Source organism: Neltuma alba, unplaced genomic scaffold (assembly GCF_004799145.2).
Source record: "Neltuma alba isolate B1F8T4 unplaced genomic scaffold, ASM479914v2 tig00013164_pilon, whole genome shotgun sequence".
In the NCBI taxonomy this organism is placed as follows: Eukaryota; Viridiplantae; Streptophyta; class Magnoliopsida; order Fabales; family Fabaceae; genus Neltuma; species Neltuma alba.
In genome coordinates, this window is record NW_021637475.1 from 1 (window position 1) to 21168 (window position 21168).

General features: G+C 31.7%; 1 protein-coding gene and 1 pseudogene across 1 annotated transcript; one reads left to right on the top strand and one right to left on the bottom strand.

The window, feature by feature from the left end:
* The first annotated feature begins 69 nt into the window (after positions 1 to 69).
* LOC114734967 (argininosuccinate synthase, chloroplastic-like) lies at positions 70 to 2325 on the top strand (annotated as a pseudogene).
* A 6161-nt stretch (positions 2326 to 8486) lies between these two features.
* LOC114734954 (probable E3 ubiquitin-protein ligase XERICO) lies at positions 8487 to 10213 on the bottom strand. The gene is made up of 2 exons (XM_028922602.1): positions 10105 to 10213; positions 8487 to 9335 (listed from the first exon to the last, which is right to left on the bottom strand). Exon 2 carries the CDS (start codon positions 9183 to 9185, stop codon positions 8709 to 8711), a length of 477 nt encoding a protein of 158 aa, XP_028778435.1. The 5' UTR covers positions 9186 to 9335; positions 10105 to 10213; the 3' UTR covers positions 8487 to 8708.
* Positions 10214 to 21168: the final 10955 nt, after the last annotated feature.

Below are 21168 nucleotides of genomic sequence, written 5' to 3' on the forward strand. Positions count from 1 at the left end.
CCAAGCCAGTGGAGCCTCTCAGTTGGTGGTGAAGGATTTGAAGGAGGAATTTGTCCAGGATTACATATTCCTTGCTTGCGTGCTGGTGCAATATATGAGAGGAAGTATCTCCTGGGGACCTCAATGGCTCGCCCTGTTTATTGCAAAGGTATGTTTCTCATTTTTCTAGTTACTGCAAAGGTATTTTTTTCATTCTGTCTTCTAAGTTTGATCTATCTGATCTGATAAGTTTTGTCTTAGAAATAATATTGTACTGGCTATGATCACATTTCTGCAGTTAATAGTTGATAAAACTTTAGCCCCTACATTAAAGATTGACTTCTAATTTCAATTTTCTTCTCTAGTGTCACATCGTTGTTAGCTTTTAGTGCATCATTGATGTCTTTTTAGTCTTGAGTCTTTAGGCAAAAAGTGTAAAAAGTCATGAACTATCTTCTAGGATACTTTATTTGTAACAAATATGATCTAATCCATATGTTCTGATAGGCTATGGTGGATGTTGCAAAAGAAGTTGGAGCAGATGCTGTCTCTCATGGTTGTACTGGGAAGGGAAATGATCAGGCATGTTTACAATTACACTTAGATTTAGCTGTTCCATTTTATTGCCTTCTGACACGAGTTTGTATCATTTAGGTTCGTTTTGAGCTCACATTTTTTCGCTCTGAATCCCAAGTTAAATGTTGTGGCTCCATGGAGGGAGTGGGACATTACAGGGAGGGAAGATGCGATTGAGTATGCAAAGAGGCATAATGTGCCTGTTCCTGTGACCAAGAAATCTATATACAGCAGAGACAGAAACCTTTGGCACCTTAGCCCGAGGTAAATGTTTAGTGTGAAAATGCTGCATCAAATGACATGTCATGGCTTTCTCCCCATTATTGCAGAATATGCTAATCTGTGTTTTCTAGTTAAATTGCATGACGTTCATTGAATTTTGCTTAAGTTACACGAATTTCCTGTCTAATCAAAACCTGCATGGACTTCCCTCGAAAGAAAGAGTGCTTGACGCAAATTTCAATTGAATCTTGTTGAAACTGTGCAAGTCTCTCATCTATTTTTAAAATATATACCAACCCCTCTTAAAAAGCAGGCTTTTATGTGTAATTTTAGCCAAATTCATGAGGTTTATGTAATTTAGTTTTTGTTTTTTATGATAGGTTTGTATGATTTTTGAAAATAGAATAGAGTATACGAAATTTTAACAGAAGTCATCAGAAGTGTACTTTACGGGATGATCGTGTATTTCAATGGTTTGATTACTTTTGGAATCTGAATCATCAAATTGATTGCGCTACCTGATTCTTATTCCAAAACTAGAAATTATGATTGACGTGTGTATTGATATTTCTGTCTCTCACTTTTGAAATATGTGATGGCAAAGGGTGATATTTTGGAAGATCCTGCAAACGAGCCAAAAAGGATATGTACATGATGTCTGTGGATCCAGAGGATGCTCCAAATCAAGCAGAGTAAGCATATCCTTATGCTTTTCTTATGTTGTGAAGCACCAAAAGTTACAAAAACAACATTGGATCATGTTTGATGAGCATCCCACACAAGTATCAGATGCAACGTGACACTTGGAATTGCAACTAGATACTGAATATTTTATCATGTGGCTTTTTATTTTTATGTTGGTGCTTCATAGTGTTCATGTTTCTGCCAGACTTGACACTTTACAGCACATGTTCTTCTATCTGTCAGATATGTGGAAATCGGGATAGAATCTGGACTACCCGTTGCAGTCAACGGGAAGAGGCTTTCACCAGCATCCTTACTCTCTGAACTTAATGAAATGGGTGGAAGGCATGGAATTGGTCGGATTGACATGGTTGAAAACCGGCTTGTCGGTATGAAGAGCCGAGGAGTTTACGAAACTCCTGGGGGAACCATTCTTTTCACCGCAGGACGGGAGTTGGAGTCTTTGACACTTGACCGAGAAACAATCCAGGTCAAAGATTCATTAGCTCTTAAATATGCTGAGCTCGTGTATGCCGGAAGGTGGTTTGATCCTCTCCGAGAGTCCATGGATGCCTTCATGGAGAAGATCACAGCAACTACAACAGGTTCTGTGACATTGAAATTATACAAAGGCTCTGTTACTGTGACTGGACGGAAGAGCCCTTACAGCTTGTATAGGCAGGACATTTCATCATTTGAAAGTGGTCAGATTTATGATCAAGCCGATGCTGCTGGGTTCATACGGCTTTATGGCCTTCCAATGAGGGTGCGAGCAATGCTTGAGCAAGGCATCTAAGAATTTTATCTATGCTTGGTGATTGCATGCTTGTTTTGTTCCACTCAATTTTGTTGGACTTTAATGGGAGTTTCACAAACTTCATTGTCGACTGGCTTAAACTGCAATAATGCATGTTGGCATCACCTGATTTCCTCATCTCAGTTGTCAACTGACAGTATGGTGCAGAAAATGTAGAGGATACTTTGTGGGCCCATGTTAGTTACAGAATTATGTCTGCTAAATTTATGCTCTCTCTGCATCATAATATAAGGTGCTATTTAGAAGAAAATTATGGTCGGAAATACAAGACATTTTTGGGACAAATGTCATTTTTCTACTTTCGCCCGTATTAAATATAAGAGAGAGAGGGATAAGAGAGATGAAAGATAATAAAAGTATAGCATTAAAGGCAAATCAATCATTTTTAGGGGTGAAATAAGAAAACTCTAGTAGAAATTTAATGACTAAACTTTCATTTTTTGATATGTTGGAAAAGTTAACCGACTTCTTACGTTAGGAATCAAAAGGAGTACAAGTTTTAGTTTAGACGGTTGAATTTTTAAGGGTACTTGTGTTTTTAAGAAAAAATGCTAACTCAACAAATTTAAATAATAATTTTGCAATTAAGTACTTACATTTTAAAAACAGTAATAAAAATAATATGTTAATATTAAAAAAATTAAAAATCTAACCTAAAGCTTAGTGTAAACAGTGACTAACGAACTGTCATGCATGAGTTTCACAAACCTTGTGCTTTGTTTCAAATTAAACATTAGACATTCAGATGATATCATCTGTTTTTCTATCATATGCGATCATCTTTTGAAATTAAAATACTACTAATTTTTAAATATTAAAAAATTTCAAAAATTAGATAGTGCAAATCAAGCAGAGGTGGTCCCAAATCTGCTACCGAAACAGTAGAGGGAATTGTTCCAATAGGCTCAGTTTGCAAACTACGGCGCCTGTATTTATTACGTGCTAAATAACAGTAAATATGAATTTGAAGTGTTGGGCTCCGGTGGAGGCCCACAGGGAAATTGGGCCTTTTGAAGTCCGAAGTATGTGCTGGATTGGCCCATCATTAGCTTTTAAATGGGCTCCATTTCGTCGTTCTTTGTAAATACGGAACAAACTTCAATCCGTTTGATTATAAATATTGCCTATGTGATTAGCTTTCTAAATTTAATTTTTGAACCAGTCATACCTTACCTCATTCGAAAAGAAATATAACATAAAGTAAATTAATCTTTTATTTGTTTAGTTTGAATAAATTCAAATTAAAAAATTTACAGTGCAAAATGGTTAAAGTTAAGTTTTAATTGGCAAAATTTCATATAAAAAACTATCCATGTGCTGCTCATGCGATGAACCAAAGCCATTCAAACTTTACTTTTTCATGATTATAGGTAGGATAAGAAATTACGCCCTCGGGTTATAAACATAAAACCCATTTTTACACTACAAAATGGGTTTTATATTTAGATTCGGAAGAGTATTATATATTTTTAATAACGTTAGGCCATTCAAAATTTTCCCAATAGCGACTTCTTTGAAATAAAAATACGGGTCCATTAGTCAGAATAAATTACGAAAAAAAAACTTAGTTTTTTCTTCCTTAAAAAATTAGTAAGTCAACTTGAAGATAAATCTCCTTTCATCATCCACAGTGACATTTCAAAGGTAGAGAAATAACGTTAAAAATACTTTTAATTTACATAATTTCGAATATTTTTAACATTTATAAGGTTAAAGACATGATGCTTTTGAATTATTCAATAATTTTTCTAACCAAGGCAACTAAAGTGTTTTGATCCTTTTATAAAAGACGCAAAAATTAACGGTAAATATTTTGTAGGGAGAATGACAATTAAAAATCATGTAAAATTTGAAAATTTTGTTGTAAATAGGTTTTTATTTTATATTTATTCCTTTAAAGGGTTCCAGATTGTCATTCTTCCTTATATGTAGCCTTTTAAGATGAGATGACAGAAGATCCATGTCAAACATCACCGCCATTATCAATGAATAATATCTACCTATCTATCTTTTATTGATTTTTTTTCATACAGGAACATGGCAATTTTTAATTCATAAATTGTTTTCTCTTCCTATACCTAAGATTCTGAAAACTAGAATGCACTTTACTCTCATTAATTGGAATGTGAATACAATGATTTTTTTTTTTTGGCCAACATGAATGCCATAATTATCAAAACTGTTTCATGGAAGTTGTAGGTCCATAATCTCTTACCGAACCAGTTTCAGTACTCATCACAGTAATAAGTACTGTAATGCTTATCAAATCTCAACTGTTTCAATTTAATACGGACGATCAAAATTTAATTTTTTAGATAAAAAATAATATTTATTTAAAAATTATTAGTTAAAAATTTTAAATCTAGATTTCATGGCAGCAATTAGTATCACGCTGCCCGTAACTGGTTCCTCTCTAGAAGATAACCATCTTTAAATTAAATGCTGTCTATTAAAGGGACAACAACATTTAACATATTTTTATAACCCCACTTTGTCAAGTCTCCATTGAAAAGGTAACACAATAATATTTGTGGCCCTTGCTTTCAAGAGGTCATAAATGATCTGGCCCAAGAAAATCATAAATAAAATTTTCAAAATTTTTTATATGAAAGCCTGAATGTTAATGTTAGGGGCCAGTCTAATAAAAAAAAATTAATCATTCACGACATGATGAATAGAGACTTAAATTCCAACCGAGAGAGGTGTCACATTTAATACTTGAGAGGCCTCAAACCAGAATACTTTTGTCTAGCAAAAAAAAAAAAGAAAGAAAGAAAGAAAACCCAAATGTTATTCCCCACAATACTAATATCAAGCTTTATCTTATTAGATGGCGTTAATTAGATAAATTACACTATATTGTTGTCCTCTATCAAGTTAATTTTCAAATATACCATTCATTGATTTTGATCCATATGAGAATTTTGATAGAGTTCCACGTTGATTGTTAATAGCTTCTTTTTTTTCCCCTTTTTTATGTGGACACTTTAAAACTTTCCCCACCAAGGAACCCAAGCACCACGTACCCCATTTTTGTAACATGGGGGTCTAGAACTTACAAGAGGACATATTTAGAATGGCCACGCTTGCTTGAATTTATACTAAATTAAATTTCTATGGTACAAGCTTACAACCACGTGCCAACATTTGTTGAAAAGATGACACTGCTTTCTTTTAATTAAACAGATAAATTTCCCAATAAATAAAATAAAACAGTAAGATAGCAAGCTGCCATATGAGAAATAAACAAGTGGAGGCAATGACCATTTTAACACCAAACTATTCAGTGTACAATAAAATGATACCTTGATTACTCCCGTGGGGTTAGGTCAGCTGGCTGGGGCTGTCCTAGCTTAACCACGGATCTCGGGTTCGAGACGTGGGAACGCAGCACTTCAAGGGGCCAGGGGGCGCCGTCCGAAAGGATCCTTACAAGCCCCCGAATCCGGACTAGTATGGGGTCGTTGTCACGGCTGAAAGACGCCTATTATCCTGGGATACCGGATGGAGTAATCCAAAAAAAAATGATACCTTGATTAATAGGGAAGGAAGGAAGGAACATGGTCCCCCTCAATCCTCCTCCTTTTATGTTGCTTTGTTTCCTTGAGCTCCATTATGTTGGCCTACTCATTGGCACCTTCCAATATAATATTATTACTTTCACATTGATTCACCTACTTAATAACTAATGACTTAATTAATTGTTCATAGAATCATCAATTTCTGTATTGGGATGTGCAAATATGGTTAGTGCCTTCAATTCAATTAGTGATTGACATTTGTGGACATGGTTGATCTTCTACAGCTTTTTTTTTTAGCCTACAGATACCTTGATTTGATTTCCCATGAGGTAGTTCTTTGGAAAAGTGTGCATGATGGATTTGGATTTTTCTTCTTTGTTATTTTCGATAAATCTAAAAATAGTACTACTTTGGATGCTCTGCATTTTGTCTTCAATTGCAAGTCACATTTTAGAATATATTACATATCTAAAATATAAGTTATACTTCTCTTATCTTATTTATAAAACACTTCGAACATATTTCACATAGACTAAAAAAAATCTTAAACCTCATTAACTCTCATTTAAAATTTAATGACTTTCTAACTTTATCTCTATTTAAGATACGTTATACCTCATATAAACAAAGTCAACACAATAATAAATGAAGGGTAAAATTGTATATCCATATAAAAAATTTCTCTCAGTACCCTATAAATAGGATCAAAAAATGCATTCTCTCTCTGCCCTATAAATAGAATCAAAGGATTATATATTACAAGATTTAAATGATATTAAATATTTTTTTCATTCTTGCTCCTCATTAGATTAAAAAAATTAAAGGAGTAGAGAGAAAAAAAAGAAATTTAAAATTCATTTTGCTAGTTTAATTCTAAATATATTACCGACGCCAAAATCTAAAGATTGTATCTGTTATTATTTGAGCCATTATCTTATTGATAATTGAAAATTTTTAATTGAATTTGAACAGAGTCAACCATACGATTGTGGCAGTACGAATAACGCAATTATTAGATAACACGGCTGGAAATGAACCAAATTATTAATATCCGTAGACTTATAAATTACAAAAAAAAAAGGCTGGAGAAAAAAAAAATTACAAAAATGAAGCGATTTTAAAACGATAGTATTCAATTTAGAAAATATACAATAACTGAAAACATTTAGCAAAAACAACTGCCATTCTGATCCTTATTATAATTTATAAATCACTCGTAATTTCATATAAAAAAAACTCTAAATTGATAAAAAAAATTTTAAACTTATTCTATAAGTGATTTATATTTAAAATTAAAAAATTTCTCCTACAAGTAACTATACTAATGATCCCAGTGGCATATGAATAACATATTTATACATTTACTTACAATTAATTTGATCGACTTATCCCTTGGAAAATAACTTCATACGCGGTTTAGTTGAATTGACAAGCATTACGTCTGGCATCTTTGGCTAAAGAAAAAAGAGGCCAACTTTACAAGCAACAAAATGCTGTTCTTTTGAGTAAATTGCCAAGTTTAGTCCATAACGCCCTCATTAAGCAACTAGCGCTTTACTTTTTAATAAATACTCCTCCGATCCCTAATATAAGAATCTAATTATTGAGTTAGTTTTGGTTCTAAATATAAGATCCATTTCTCATATTTATCAATTTTTTCTAAATTACCCTTATAGATACTCTTTCAATCATAATCAAGTAGAAGAAGAAGATGGGGTATTAAGAAAGATAATTATGATATTTTACTATTTAGGAAAATAGTGTCACATTTCTTATAATTAGCTAACTTACCTAACTTTCTTAATCTAATCAAATTAATTTAATATATCTTATATTAAAGACAGGAGGAGTAATACAAAATTAATACGCACACACATAACTCTAAAGAGGGGCCTCTTGTAATTTTTCACACAGGGAAAAAAAAAAAAAAAAAAGGCTGCCAATGGCATCCACAACACTTTTTTTTTTTTTTTTTCGTATGCACTGGTCAACTCACTGAGAAATTACAAACCAGGCTCATCTGAGTTGGATTACAGTAGGAGGAAATTACATATCAGACAAATCCGGATCAACTCATGGTGAGACCCATACAGATAGCGACTTTACCACCTGTAGCGTTGTGTTCATAAAGGATCAAACCCATGATTTTTTATTAAATTAAAACAACTCTTAACAGTTTATTCAAACAGTGCTAACATCCACAACAATTTAATGCTGCATCATCGGGTGATAAATAAAATATCATGATGTATGAATCAAGAGGAAGATTCTATTTTCGTTAAACAAGATTAAGTATTTAAACTTTACGAATTTTTTTTTAAAAAACTTGTTTTCTTGCCAGCAAATCATGTTTAAACAAATCATATTTAAAAAATTACTCCTCTATTCTTAAATATAAGACTAGTATAAGGGTCTAAATAAGAACAGGAAGAGTGCTTTCACAGAGCAACAATAATTCAATCTTGTACAGTAATATTAAAAAAAAAATCCTAACACTAGCCCTATGGAATTGACAAACTCGCTCAATAAAATATTGGATGCAGGTAACTACAACAATTTATCTACCATCTGTTGGGGCATCTCTCCAAGGATCCGTATCCTCACAGAGAGAGACATATACCAACGTGAAATTTAGGTTTAGGCCTCAGAAAGTGGAAGGGAGAAACAAAGAAAGAAGAAGAAGAAGATAAACACAACACGGAAAAGTATATTCATTAATTGATGTAAAAGACCATAAACAAAGGGGTGGCCAAACAAGCCTCCACCATTCAAGATTATAGAAGGCTAAAAGATTGAAAAAGGCCAGGTGACTCGCAGTAACACAAAAAACCTCACAATATTTACACACCCTATATATACTGTACAAGGAAATTTGCTCTTCTTCCTTATATGCTCTCGCTCCATGTCCCTTACCAAAAGCAAGAAGAAACCTCTTCTTCAGGCAACAATGGAGTCCTGCAAAGTGGGCATGTAATGTTCCAGTAGCCCAACCACTTCTCCAAGCAATCCTTGTGGAAGAGATGACCACAGGACAAGCGATTTACTTCAGATTCTGGTTCAAATTGACTCAGACATACAGAGCAGTCATGTTCTTCAGGATGTTTGCAACCACACAAACTGTCAAACCGGATTGTCGGTGTCCGGCTTCTGAACTCTTCGATGTAATTCTCCGGCGAACAGAGGTCAAACTGGAGAGACTCAGGCAGGTCTTGAGAAGGGGATGATTCTGATGATGATGGTGTGGTGGGAGATGATGAAAGACTGATACCAACAATGTGAAGGATTGTTCTAACAATGCCTTTAACTAAGGATATAGAAAATGCAGTGTTAACCAGAAGCACACACAGTACCCCTTCAGATGGAGCTGGCAGACTTGAGAGGCCCATTCTGATCAGAGAGATATGAACTTTCTGATATAAATGCTATCCCACAGGAGAAACTTGACAGACTGCAAAGGATTATCAGTGAGTCAAGGAGGATCAGCAGACATGGAAATGCATAAAGACCGGAGTCTCTGAGTCTCTTTTTTCTGTGACCTGAAAATACATTAGAAGGAAGATTAGTCAAAATCATGATCAATCACGCAAAAACTAAAATGGAAAGATACCAGAAGTGGAATTAAAAAAAAAAAATCAAGCATCGAAGTAACAAACAGCATAGGGTTAAATACTGACAAAATAGCTAAAGTGTCTGATCGCACAAGTTATTTGCATAGACCGTGATGGAAAGGACGTGAACGTCTCCAAAGGAACTCAGAATTTGGATGATCAAGAGGAACATAATCTCACCCCAAAAAAGGAAGATTAAAATCGAAATCCAGAATGATAGTTTCTTTCCTCTAGGGAAAGAATAACTATTCAGAAAAATTCATCTACAAACCGAATTAGATTAGAGCAACAAATATCAGGATTCCGGAAAACTAAAACAAGAACAAGCAAGTTATTACAGAACGAAAACTAGACCTAATTAAGCCCAAGTAATATCTAACTTTACATCCGAGGGTCGAAACTGTAAGATGAGGAACAGAAATCAAATGATAATAACTAGCTTGGCTTCATCACCATCGAGATCTACCACGGACCAAAAGTTTATGAAGCACAACAGGAACTAGAAACCAATAATTAATTATATCAAATCTAGAAAATATTGCAGAATCAAAGAAATGACACACTCCAGAGAATATAAATCCTACTTTGACACCAGAAGTCGAAGAAGAGATCTAGCATTATAGAGAACAATTTTGGTTGATGGAAACGCAAGCTTTTCAGACATTAAAAAGAAAAAGGAATACATTTCGAGACTTACAAAAGAAAGATTTGAAGATTGCGATTCTGGGTAAGCAGGAAGAGAAGCTAGGGATTAGGCTTACTCAATGAAGAAACTCACAGAGAGGATGATAGCTGATAATGGGCAATTGGGTAAGCTTTACTGAAGAACCCCACGCTGGCAGCGAGCGATTGATATAATAGCTGAGTTTAACCCAAGAGGTTTAACCATGGTTACAGCATCGTGCTTTCCCAGGCATGGTGGTCACTAACCATGGTTAAAGCTGAAACCTTTTTCAAGAACCAATGCCTCTTTATGACATCAGCCATCATCCATCATCCGTTGCTTCTTCTGGTTCCTAGCTTTTTTCATCTTTTGAGAAATAATCATTTTTCTAATGGGAAAAAAATACAGGCTAAATTCAAAGATTTTTTTTTTTAATTATGTTCATATATAGCTATTGACAATACAATTTGTCCAAAATCTTGTAAATATAGAATTTGGTATTTTCTCGCTGTCTTAAACTTTTAATTTTACTCTAAAAAGGTAAGCTTGCGTCATAAATAATAATAATTATTATTATTATTAGCTGCTGTCTCTGTCTCTGCCATGTTCTCTTTTGTCTTCTAGTTTGTCTAAACGGGGGATGGATTAGTTCTAAATTTGGGTAAACATTTACTTTAATAACGTTTGGTAAGTAAGTAAAAAGAAGTGAAAAAGTAATAATGAAAGAAAGGGAAAGATAAACTAACAAAGAAACAAACAAACAAAGACACGCATATAGTATTTATTTGGCAGTTAGGTAGGAAAAGGGTTCCCCTAGAGAAAGGCTACATAATTATCAAACTACCTCCGATGCTTAATATAAAAATTAATTAATTAATTTAAATAAATTAAGAAAGTTGGTTGAATTAGTTATTTGTAATAATTAAGTATTGTATTTTCTTGAATACCCTTACTAATCATATGTATTAACTAAAACTACTATTTGATTGAATATTTAATATATATATATATATATATAACTATTACAATGACTACTTTAAAAGAAATAGATAAATATGATAGACAAAATGAATTAGAATCTTATATTTAGGATCAAAATAAAAATTAAACAAAATCTTATATTAAAGACCAGAGATAATATATTTTTAGGCACAAATTTTTTTTATTAGAAACAAACTTATTCAAGACACTGCTATTTACCAAATATAAGCCTCTTTCTCTGCAGAAATTATAATCTTAATTTATCACGTTGTAACAAATTAATCCTCCAAGTAAATTCAACTCCAATTGGTTAGACAATCACCTTGTTAACAGCTAGCAATAAGTAGTTCATTCAATGGGTCCATAGGGTGCCTGAATTTTTTTTTTTTTCCTTGCCACCGCCTGAACCAATTTTATGAACCATAAATATTTATGGCACTTGATTAATAAAAATATATTTTGAGAAAGCACAAAAATTATTGGGAAAATGACAATAAAATACCACTTGAATTCTAAAAGGACAAATAAGGGACCTGAATAAGCAAAATGACAAGGAGGTCACTGGGAACCAATCTGGAATTAATATTTTCGACCAAAAGACCAAAACGCCCTGATGAATGCGGGAAGACCGAAAGCTGAAAGTGAGAGAAAGGAGAGAGGAAAACCGACGCAGTGAGAGAAAGGAGAGAGGAAGACCGACGCTGATGAAATACGGGAAGAAGGAAAGAAGAATGTTGGAAATGCTATTATCTGACTCTTTCGCATCACCATTCTGTAGAGATTGTTGATTTTGGTTGTGGGAAAGAAGATTTGTAGTGAGAGAGGGAGTGAACCGAAGCGGAAATCAGCAAGCAATTACATAACGTAACTGCTGTCATATGCCTGCTGGTTTTTGGTAAATCCCATTACGTGAATGGTAAATTTCACTATACATGTAGTTAATTATGAATTTTACAAAATACATATTGTGATTTACAACTTTTGTAGTGAAAGTGACTACTTTGTTAATGGGTTTTGCAACCTGTTTTCAGGAGATAAACAACTTGTTTGTAAAAACTAATAAAATTTCACGCTAAATTTGACAAAACGTATAGTGGGATTTACAACTTCCGTAGTAAAAATGACCACTTATTCAATGGGTTTTGTAACTTGTTTTCAGGGATGGGCAGCTTGTTTCTAAAAACTAATAAAATTTCCTACTAAATTTGACAAAACACATAGTGAGATTTACAACTTTCGTAGTGAAAATTACCACTTCTTAAATGAGTTTTGCAACCTCTTTTTAAGGAATTGGCAACTTGTTTCTAAAAACCAATAAAATTCCATGCTGAATTTTACAAAACATAGAGTGATATTTACAACTTTTGTAGTGAAAATTACCACTTCTTAAATGAGTTTTGCAACCTCTTTTCAGGGGATGAGCAACTTGTTTCTAAAACCAATAAAATTCCATGCTGAATTTTACAAAACACACAGTGATATTTACAACTTTTGTAGTGAAAATTACCACTTCTTAAATGAGTTTTGCAACCTCTTTTCAGGAGATGAGCAACTTGTTTCTAAAAATCAATAAAATTTGATGCTGAATTTTACAAAACACACAGTGATATTTACAACTTTTATAGTGAAAATGACCACTTCTTAAATGAGTTTTGCAACCTCTTTTCAGGGGATGAGCAACTTGTTTCTAAAAACCAATAAAATTCCATGCTGAATTTTACAAAACACACAGTGATATTTACAACTTTTGTAGTGAAAATTACCACTTCTTAAATGAGTTTTGCAACCTCTTTTCAGGGGATGAGCAACTTGTTTCTAAAAATCAATAAAATTTGACGCTGAATTTTACAAAATACACAGTGATATTTACAACTTTTATAGTGAAAATAACCACTTCTTAAATGGCTTTTGCAACCAGTTAATTCAACGTGACTACAAAAGTTGTCACTTTTATTAGTTTTTACAAACAAGTTGTTTATCTCCTGAAAACAGGTTGCAAAACCCATTAACAAAGTAGTCACTTTCACTACAAAAGTTATAAATCACAATATGTATTTTGTAAAATTCATAATTAACTACATGTATAGTGAAATTTACCATTCACGTAATGGGATTTACCAAAAACCAGCAAGCATATCACAGCAGTTACGTTACGTAATTGCTTGCTGATTTCCGCTTCGGTTCACTCCCTCTCTCACTACAAATCTTCTTTCCCACAACCAAAATCAACAATCTCTACAGAATGGTGATGCGAAGGAGTAAGATAATAGCATTTCCAACATTCTTCTTTCCTTCTTCCCGCATTTCATCAGCGTCGGTCTTCCTCTCTCCTTTCTCTCACTGCGTCGGTCTTCCTCTCTCCTTTCTCTCACTTTCAGCTTTCAGTCTTCCCGCATTCATCAGGGCGTTTTGGTCTTTTGGCCGAAAATATGAATTCCAGATTGGTACCCAGTGCCTTATTTGTCATTTTGCTTATTCAGGTCCCTTATTTGTCCTTTTAGAATTCAAGTGGTATTTTATTGTCATTTTCCCAAAATTATTTAATCCAACAACATTTTTTAAAGTTTCACTTCTTTTTTAAATAACTAGAAGCAAGAAATCAGGAAAAAAAAATCATATTATTTACAATTCAAGTAAAAGATATACTATTTAAAGTTTGTTAATCATACAACTCCTTATGAAATTTATATTCTAAATTGATGGATGATTATTGATTAATCAGAAACTATTACTATTTTGAAGTAAATTATGATCTACTTAATAAAATTATACATACATATCACATCCAACAAATTTTGATATGATATAACAGAAAATTAAATGGAATACAAAGTTAATCCATAGCAAGTATTAATATTGAACAGAAATTATACTATATGAAATTTGTGCATTTCCTTCGCCTTTCCTGTTCTGTTAAGCGGGTTGCTCAAACAAGGCATAATATCAAAATTCTTTTATATATAATCTCTCCTTTTTATTATATTTGTCTTTTAAGAGATTTCAGTACATATATTAAAAAATATAATTCATATGGAAAAAATTTTTCCACATTGCAAATTTATCCTTAATTCATTTTGTAATTAATAAAAAGAAAATAAAAGAACAAGTGTTTATCTATTTAGCACTGAATATGAGCATATCTTCTGATAAGAATTCTAAGATATTAAAAATTGGACTAATCTTTAAACTAATCAAGATAATAATTCAACTCAAGAGTCAATAATCCATACGTGACCCGGAAAAAATAATATTTTTTGTGAAAAGTAATATTTAAATAAATGATATTACTAATTCACAAGTAAATAAAATATTTAAGCATGAAATTAAACCATATATAATGCAGCAAGATAGAGTTATTGAAGTACAAAATTTTTTGGTCAAAATATTAAATTACAAATTTGACAGACTATTATTTTCTTAATTATCTGAAGATATTGTCATCTCAAGTTTAATAAGGAAGAAAAAAATATGACATTCATCTCAATTAACTCATTCAGAACTCTTAATAAAACTGACTAGCTATATTCAGTTGGCCTGGGTTAAGTTTTAAAATAATTGATTCTTGAAAACTTGTAAAAAAAAAAAAAAATGGCAGAAAAAATTGTAAAAAAATGGTCATTTTTCAGAACCTTTTATTGATGACGTGGACTCTACTAAATCGCGAAAGAGATGTAATGTAAGTATTGAAAAAGGCTGTGATAATAAGACAATGACAGTTGTGGCACAAATTAATTAACCTCATCTTTATATATACACTACCTCCGGTCATAGTTTATAAGATCACGTTATACACTATAAACAAAGTTTTATAATTAAGATTGGAGGTAGTGTGTGTATATATTAAGGGCGTTTCTGTTTAAAAGGAAAATTATAATAAATTAATTTCTGAGAAACATTCTTTCGGGACTATCAGCGCAAAACTTGAGAAGATAGTCTCGGATATCTTCATATCCTGGCGGTGCTTATTGGATTTCAAAGAGATTATGAATTTTAATATATACACTAAAGAAATTTTTATATTTTTTTTTTGCCACCGAATTAACGTTTGCCATATTAAACGTTTTCATTGGCATATATTAATATACATACGTACATGAATTATTGGATTAAATAAATATAAAATAAATACAGCTAGCGTCCAAGGCAAATTGTTCGCAGCTCTTACTCATGGACTATGTATATTTAAACTTCATCGTGGGTGTTTGTTTAGAAATTAAAGATGACAACTAGCCAATTTGTTTTAGAAGAAGATATTAGTTTCTTACAGTTCGCTGAATTAAGTTCGTAACCAAAAAAGAAAGAAAGAAATCAAAGATGACTATTTAATTATTTTATTTTTTGAAAACATATAACTTGAGGAATAAAACAAAATATTCAATATTTGGGGAATCTTCTGAACGTCATCAATTAAGGCTCTGTTTGGATAGCACCCCAAACCATGGTTTGGGGACCCAAACCATGGTTTGGGGAAAATGCTACCCAAACAGCCTCTTCAAAAACCAAAACCATGGTTTTGGGTCAAAACCATGGTTTTGACTCCAAAACCATAGTTTTGGAAAAAGCAAAATTTTTTTGCTTTTGGAGAAAAAAGGGAGAGTGTGTGGGCCTATATGATATGTATCTTGTTATTTTTTTTATAAACATATTTTTTTATAAATATATTTAATCTTATATTTTATAAATATATATAGACATTAATTATTTATTAATTATATTATCTTATGTATTATTAATTATGTTGGTAAAAAACATATTATTAACAATTTTATTTCTTCAAATTAAAATATATCATAAAATCTATTTTTTCTGTAATTATCATATTAACTTATGTCTTTTTTTAGTAATTTGTATATATAAAAAGTGCTTCTGATAACAACTATCCAAACACTCTCACTTCTCAGAATCACTTTTTTACAAAATCTATTCTTCACAGAATCTATTTTTTCCAGAATCTATTCTCCAGAATCACTTTTCCAAACCACGGTTTGGTTTCATCCAAACACACCCTAAAAGTGTAAGGACAGGTGTCCCGTTGTCTTGTGCAACACTTGGATGACCAGTCACGGTGGTGGGTCTGGGAAGAAAGAGAAATTATTAAAAAAAAAGGGAACGATGAAAAAATTAAAATAATCAAATATATAAATAATATGCAAATTAAATCATAGAAATAAAAATCAACTACGATTTATTTAACGTAGTTTAACACTCATTCTCCTTGAACAATATCTTGAATTCGAATTTTGTGAATAAAAAGAATAATTGTTGACCATACATACCTTTACATTCATATATATATATATATATATATATAATTTGATCTTATATAACACTTGGAAAATATGCTATGTGGTTCTTTAATTATATAAGACACCGCATTATTTATGTACTACAATTTTTCTATCTTACCCATGTTCAATGTTGATGTGGAAAAAATACAGATATTTTTTAAAGATATACTGCCTCCAGTCCAATTATAAGACATTGTTTATAAATTACAAATGAAATCTTATAATTAGGATCAGAGGTAGTATTTAATATGAGCAAAATGTTAGAATTGATTTATAAATAAGACTTATAGGAGTATATATTAATATAAATGTTACATGATTTTTAAAAGTTGATTGGGATTAAGGGGGTTTTGATGGAAACCAAACCATGATTTCAAAAGTGCTTTTACAGTTTATGAAATAAATATGTGAAGGAACTTGTCTCGTTTTACAGAAAAATGCTTCTCAGAAACACTTTTGAGAATTGCCAAATATCCCCTTAATACATCAACAACGAGACAAGTTTCATGAATTCTGGATTTGCGCTCCCAATGGTAGGTAATGAATCACTCGTTTGTATTGAGGTTGACTCTTCTGTGCATGCTGCTCTGTATAATAAGGTAATTGAGGATTCATGCGATGGTAAGGCAGATAAGGGGGGGAAAAAGATCTCAATGTAGAAATCTACTCAGAAGTATTTTATCATGGACACTTGATGTTTATAAATTCTTCTCGGGTATAAAAATGCATATAATTTTTAAATGATGCAAAAATAATATGGTCATTAAGTTAATTAATGTTGATTATTTTACAAGCATGTCCGCGATGCGAAAATGTACATAATTTTTCGAAATTAATTAATATTGACGGTTTAACAAACAACATCCACATATGTTGCATAGTATTTTCGCTCCCAACAGTCCTGTCTATCACTACAGGTCAACAACAAAATGACAAAACGGTAGAAATCATTATAATTTCTGTATAAATATTTTTTTATTAAAGACAATTCTAATTCTATTTCAGATATTATTAGGTATTACACGTGGAGTTGTGGATTTCTGTCTCAACTATAATTTAAATATTAGTTTGTCATGTTATAAAAAGATTAGCGCCTTCTATTAGATCCAATTAGATTGATAATGCCTTGCAAATTAAAAAAGAGATTTTGAGAGTATTTGAATAAGAACAAAACCATAATTTTAAAAGTACTTTTACGATATGCGAAATAAATATATAAAAGAATTTGTTTCAGTTTATATAAAAATATTTCTGAAAAACGTTTTTGAACACCCCTTTTATACTAAAAGGGTCTTTGAAAGCATATAAAAATACTTTTTTACATAACAAAACAAACTTCTTCACATATTTATTTTGTACATTGTAAAAATATTTTTAAAATCATAATTTTAACTCTATTCAAATACTCCGTGAAGCATGACGTGTGGTGAATGGGCCTCAAAAGTTATGAAGAGATTTAGGGGGTGTTTGGCAAAACCAAAACCTAGGTTTCAGAATCACTTTTCTGCAAAACGAGGTAACATCCTCTACATATTTACTTCATAATCTGTAAAAGCACCTGAAACTATGATTTGGTTTCTATCCAAACACCCTCTTAACATATGAAGCGGTATTAGTATTATAGACGAGTGGGTGGATGGATGGATCTGGCGGTGCAGATGATGAGCAGAGTCTGACGAGTGCAGAAGATACGAATCGTTGATTGGGCATCTGAGAGGGGTCCCCACTATGGATAAGTACATCATTAGACTCTCCCCACACATCCATACGTGTCGCTTTTATAACCAAAACCCATCTTCCTGTTTTAACCATACTCGTGACACCTGTTCCCTGCCCCTCTCCCTGCTTTCAAGTCGCGTCCCTTTCCCTTCCCTTGTGTTTTAAGGGTTTCAAAAAAAAAATAATTACTAATAAATTTTAATAACAATTTCAATAATATGTAACAATAAGATTTAGAATAATAGATTTTAGAGTAAAAAATAACAGCCTCTATAATTTATTTTATAATTATTTTTATTTTTTAAAATCTTATTATAATTCTCCTTATTTTTTAATCTCTTCTTACCCTATCCAAATTTTTTATCTTTTATCTTTTTTTCTCTCTTAGTCACCAACAACGATATGGTAGTATTCCGTTTATAGCAAGGTTAAAGGCAATTTTGCCCTCTAATTATCTACAGAAAAACACTTCGATATATCCTAAATTTTTGTGCAGAGCATTTAAAATGGAAAAACCTCATCCCCAGCAAATATTTTAAAAAATACCTCTATTTAATAAGTGTACACACACTTGTTATCTGATTCTCTTTCGTCATGTCAAGGTGGTCCGGTGCAGTCCTCGGTTTATCCAATTCTCGTCACTAGTTTTAATTCGAAACAACTTTGAAAATAGAAAATTTCAAAAAAGTCAGTTAACACTTCCAACAAACGACAAAAAAGAAGGAAAAGCCTGAACTAGTATTATGAAAATATGAGAAAATAATCAATATGCCTTTGTGTGATGCTCATAAAAGAAAGTCGTTATTTTGTTTTCTGACCTTGCTAATTCATATTTTAATCTTGTTATTTTTATACTACTTTTGGTCTTAATTATAAGAGCCAGTTGACTAATTTGAGAAGATTAAAGAAGTAAGTTGAGTTAGTTATTTGTCCTAAATAGATGTTATTTTTATACTACTTTTTCGTAAAATGAGACAAACTCCTCCACATATTTACTTCATAAACGGTAAAAGCACTTTTAAAATTATGATTTGGTTTTTATTTAAACACCCCATAGTTATTTTTTCAAATGGACATATGCTTGCACCTGAGGAAAGGATGTTGCTATTATCTATTCTAAACTTATTAATCTATGTTGCAATATTGTTATTTTCATATCAAATCCATTCATTTTCTTAAACTGACATATGGATAATTGCCCCGCATTTCTATAATTCCAGTTTAAGCTTTTTCTCTTTCCTTATCATTTAGAAGTGTTAACTTCTTCTTTTTTTTTTGGAATTTCCTATTTTCAAGATTTTTCTGGTCATTTTCCTTTATAAAAATTGATTAAATTACATTATTAACTAGATTTTGTGTTAAAGATGGAAGATAGCAGTTTGGAAATAAGTTGCATATCACCAAAAAGGAGCTGCTTCTTCTAGAAGTAAATTACACTTTGATGCTTTCACAATTTTCAAGTGTTTTTATACAAGTAATATTCTAATGGGAAAATTACAATGAGGTCCTAAACAAGGAAAACAATTAAAAAACAAATTCCAGAAGTTATCATTCTCACTATAGGATTTGTCATTATAGGCTGTTGAGGTCGTTATTAGAACTTTTTAGTAATTATTTCTCTTATGTAGGATTTGATTGTAATTCTTTTTTTTTTTTCTAATAAGGCATTTTTCACTATATTTCCAAGGATTTTTTTATATTAAAATGATGGTCACAGTATCGCATGAGATACAGGATTTAAAAAGGAAACACGAGATATGAGATGGGTGTAAAGGAACACGTTATGATTCGCACTCGCCATTGAAATCAAATCTCCAAACAAGGAATGCCACATAACACAAACAAGTACAGAGAGTGGGTACGTGAATGTCTTAAAGTGTCACGCGCGTGTTATCACTTGGTGAGACAATAAGCCATTATTGGTTCCTTTTCTTTTGTTTGCTTTCCACTTTGTCCATTATAACATATTCCATCCCCACCTAATTTCTCCCTCAATCTCCTCATCATGTAGCCCTTTCTCTTCACACCCTTCACGTGTTTCTGTGTGTCTAATCTATACCTTATTTTCAGTTCTAAATATAAATACTAATTAACTAATTTATTTTGATCTTAAGTATAAAATATTAATCAATTCTGTTTTATGTTTTTTTTTCCCAAAATAATCTTACTGACTGCTTTTGAGGAAATCGGCACTTGTTTATTATATATAAAATATTAAATTTGATCGATCTTCTTACTTTCTGTAAATTAATTACTCCTCCGATCCTTAATATAGGACCCAATTCTTGAATCGGTTTTGGTCCTAAATATAAGATCCATTTCTCATATTTATCAATTTTCTCTAAATTACCCTTATGGATACTCCCTCAACTATAATCAAGTAAAAGAGGGAGATGAGATATTAAGAAAGATGATTATGGTATTTTAGGAAAAATGTGTCACTTTTCTTATAATTAACTAACTTATCTAACTTTCTTAATCTAATCAAATTAGTTAAATGGGTCTTATATTAAGAACCGAAGGAGTATTTGATTTCTACATTTAGTATGAGAGCGAGTATTCACAAGTGAGTTGAGCATGAAGAAATTTTATGTGGAAAAAAATTCATGTTACTTCCAATTCTTAATATAAGATTTATTTAACTAATTTACATGAATTAAAAAAAGTAGTTAAATTTATTATTTGTCAAAAATATGTGTTATTTTTTTAAATACTCTCTTAAATCATTTAGATTGAAACTACTTTTAACATATGCAACTAATACAATTAATTTGAATTAAAAAATAATAATAAATTAAGGTTTTATATTTAAAATTAAATTCACTTCTTACTGGTTGTTATACTAAGACCCTATTTGTGACAATAAGTTTAAGTAGGTCGACATTTGTTGTCTTCCAATGTTCGCGCGATTTCTTTTGTTAATTTTTGATTGATTTATTTTTTTTCCAAGATTTTAAGATAAAAATCTCATTTTGTGGTTTTTTTTTTTTTTAAAAGTAGGGGGGTTGGTGAGGGATTAGAATATGACACGTGTTGAATCCAAGAATCACATGGAATTTTGGTTTCATGTGCATGCCGTTTCCTCGAATCTGGACTCCGCCTTTATCCC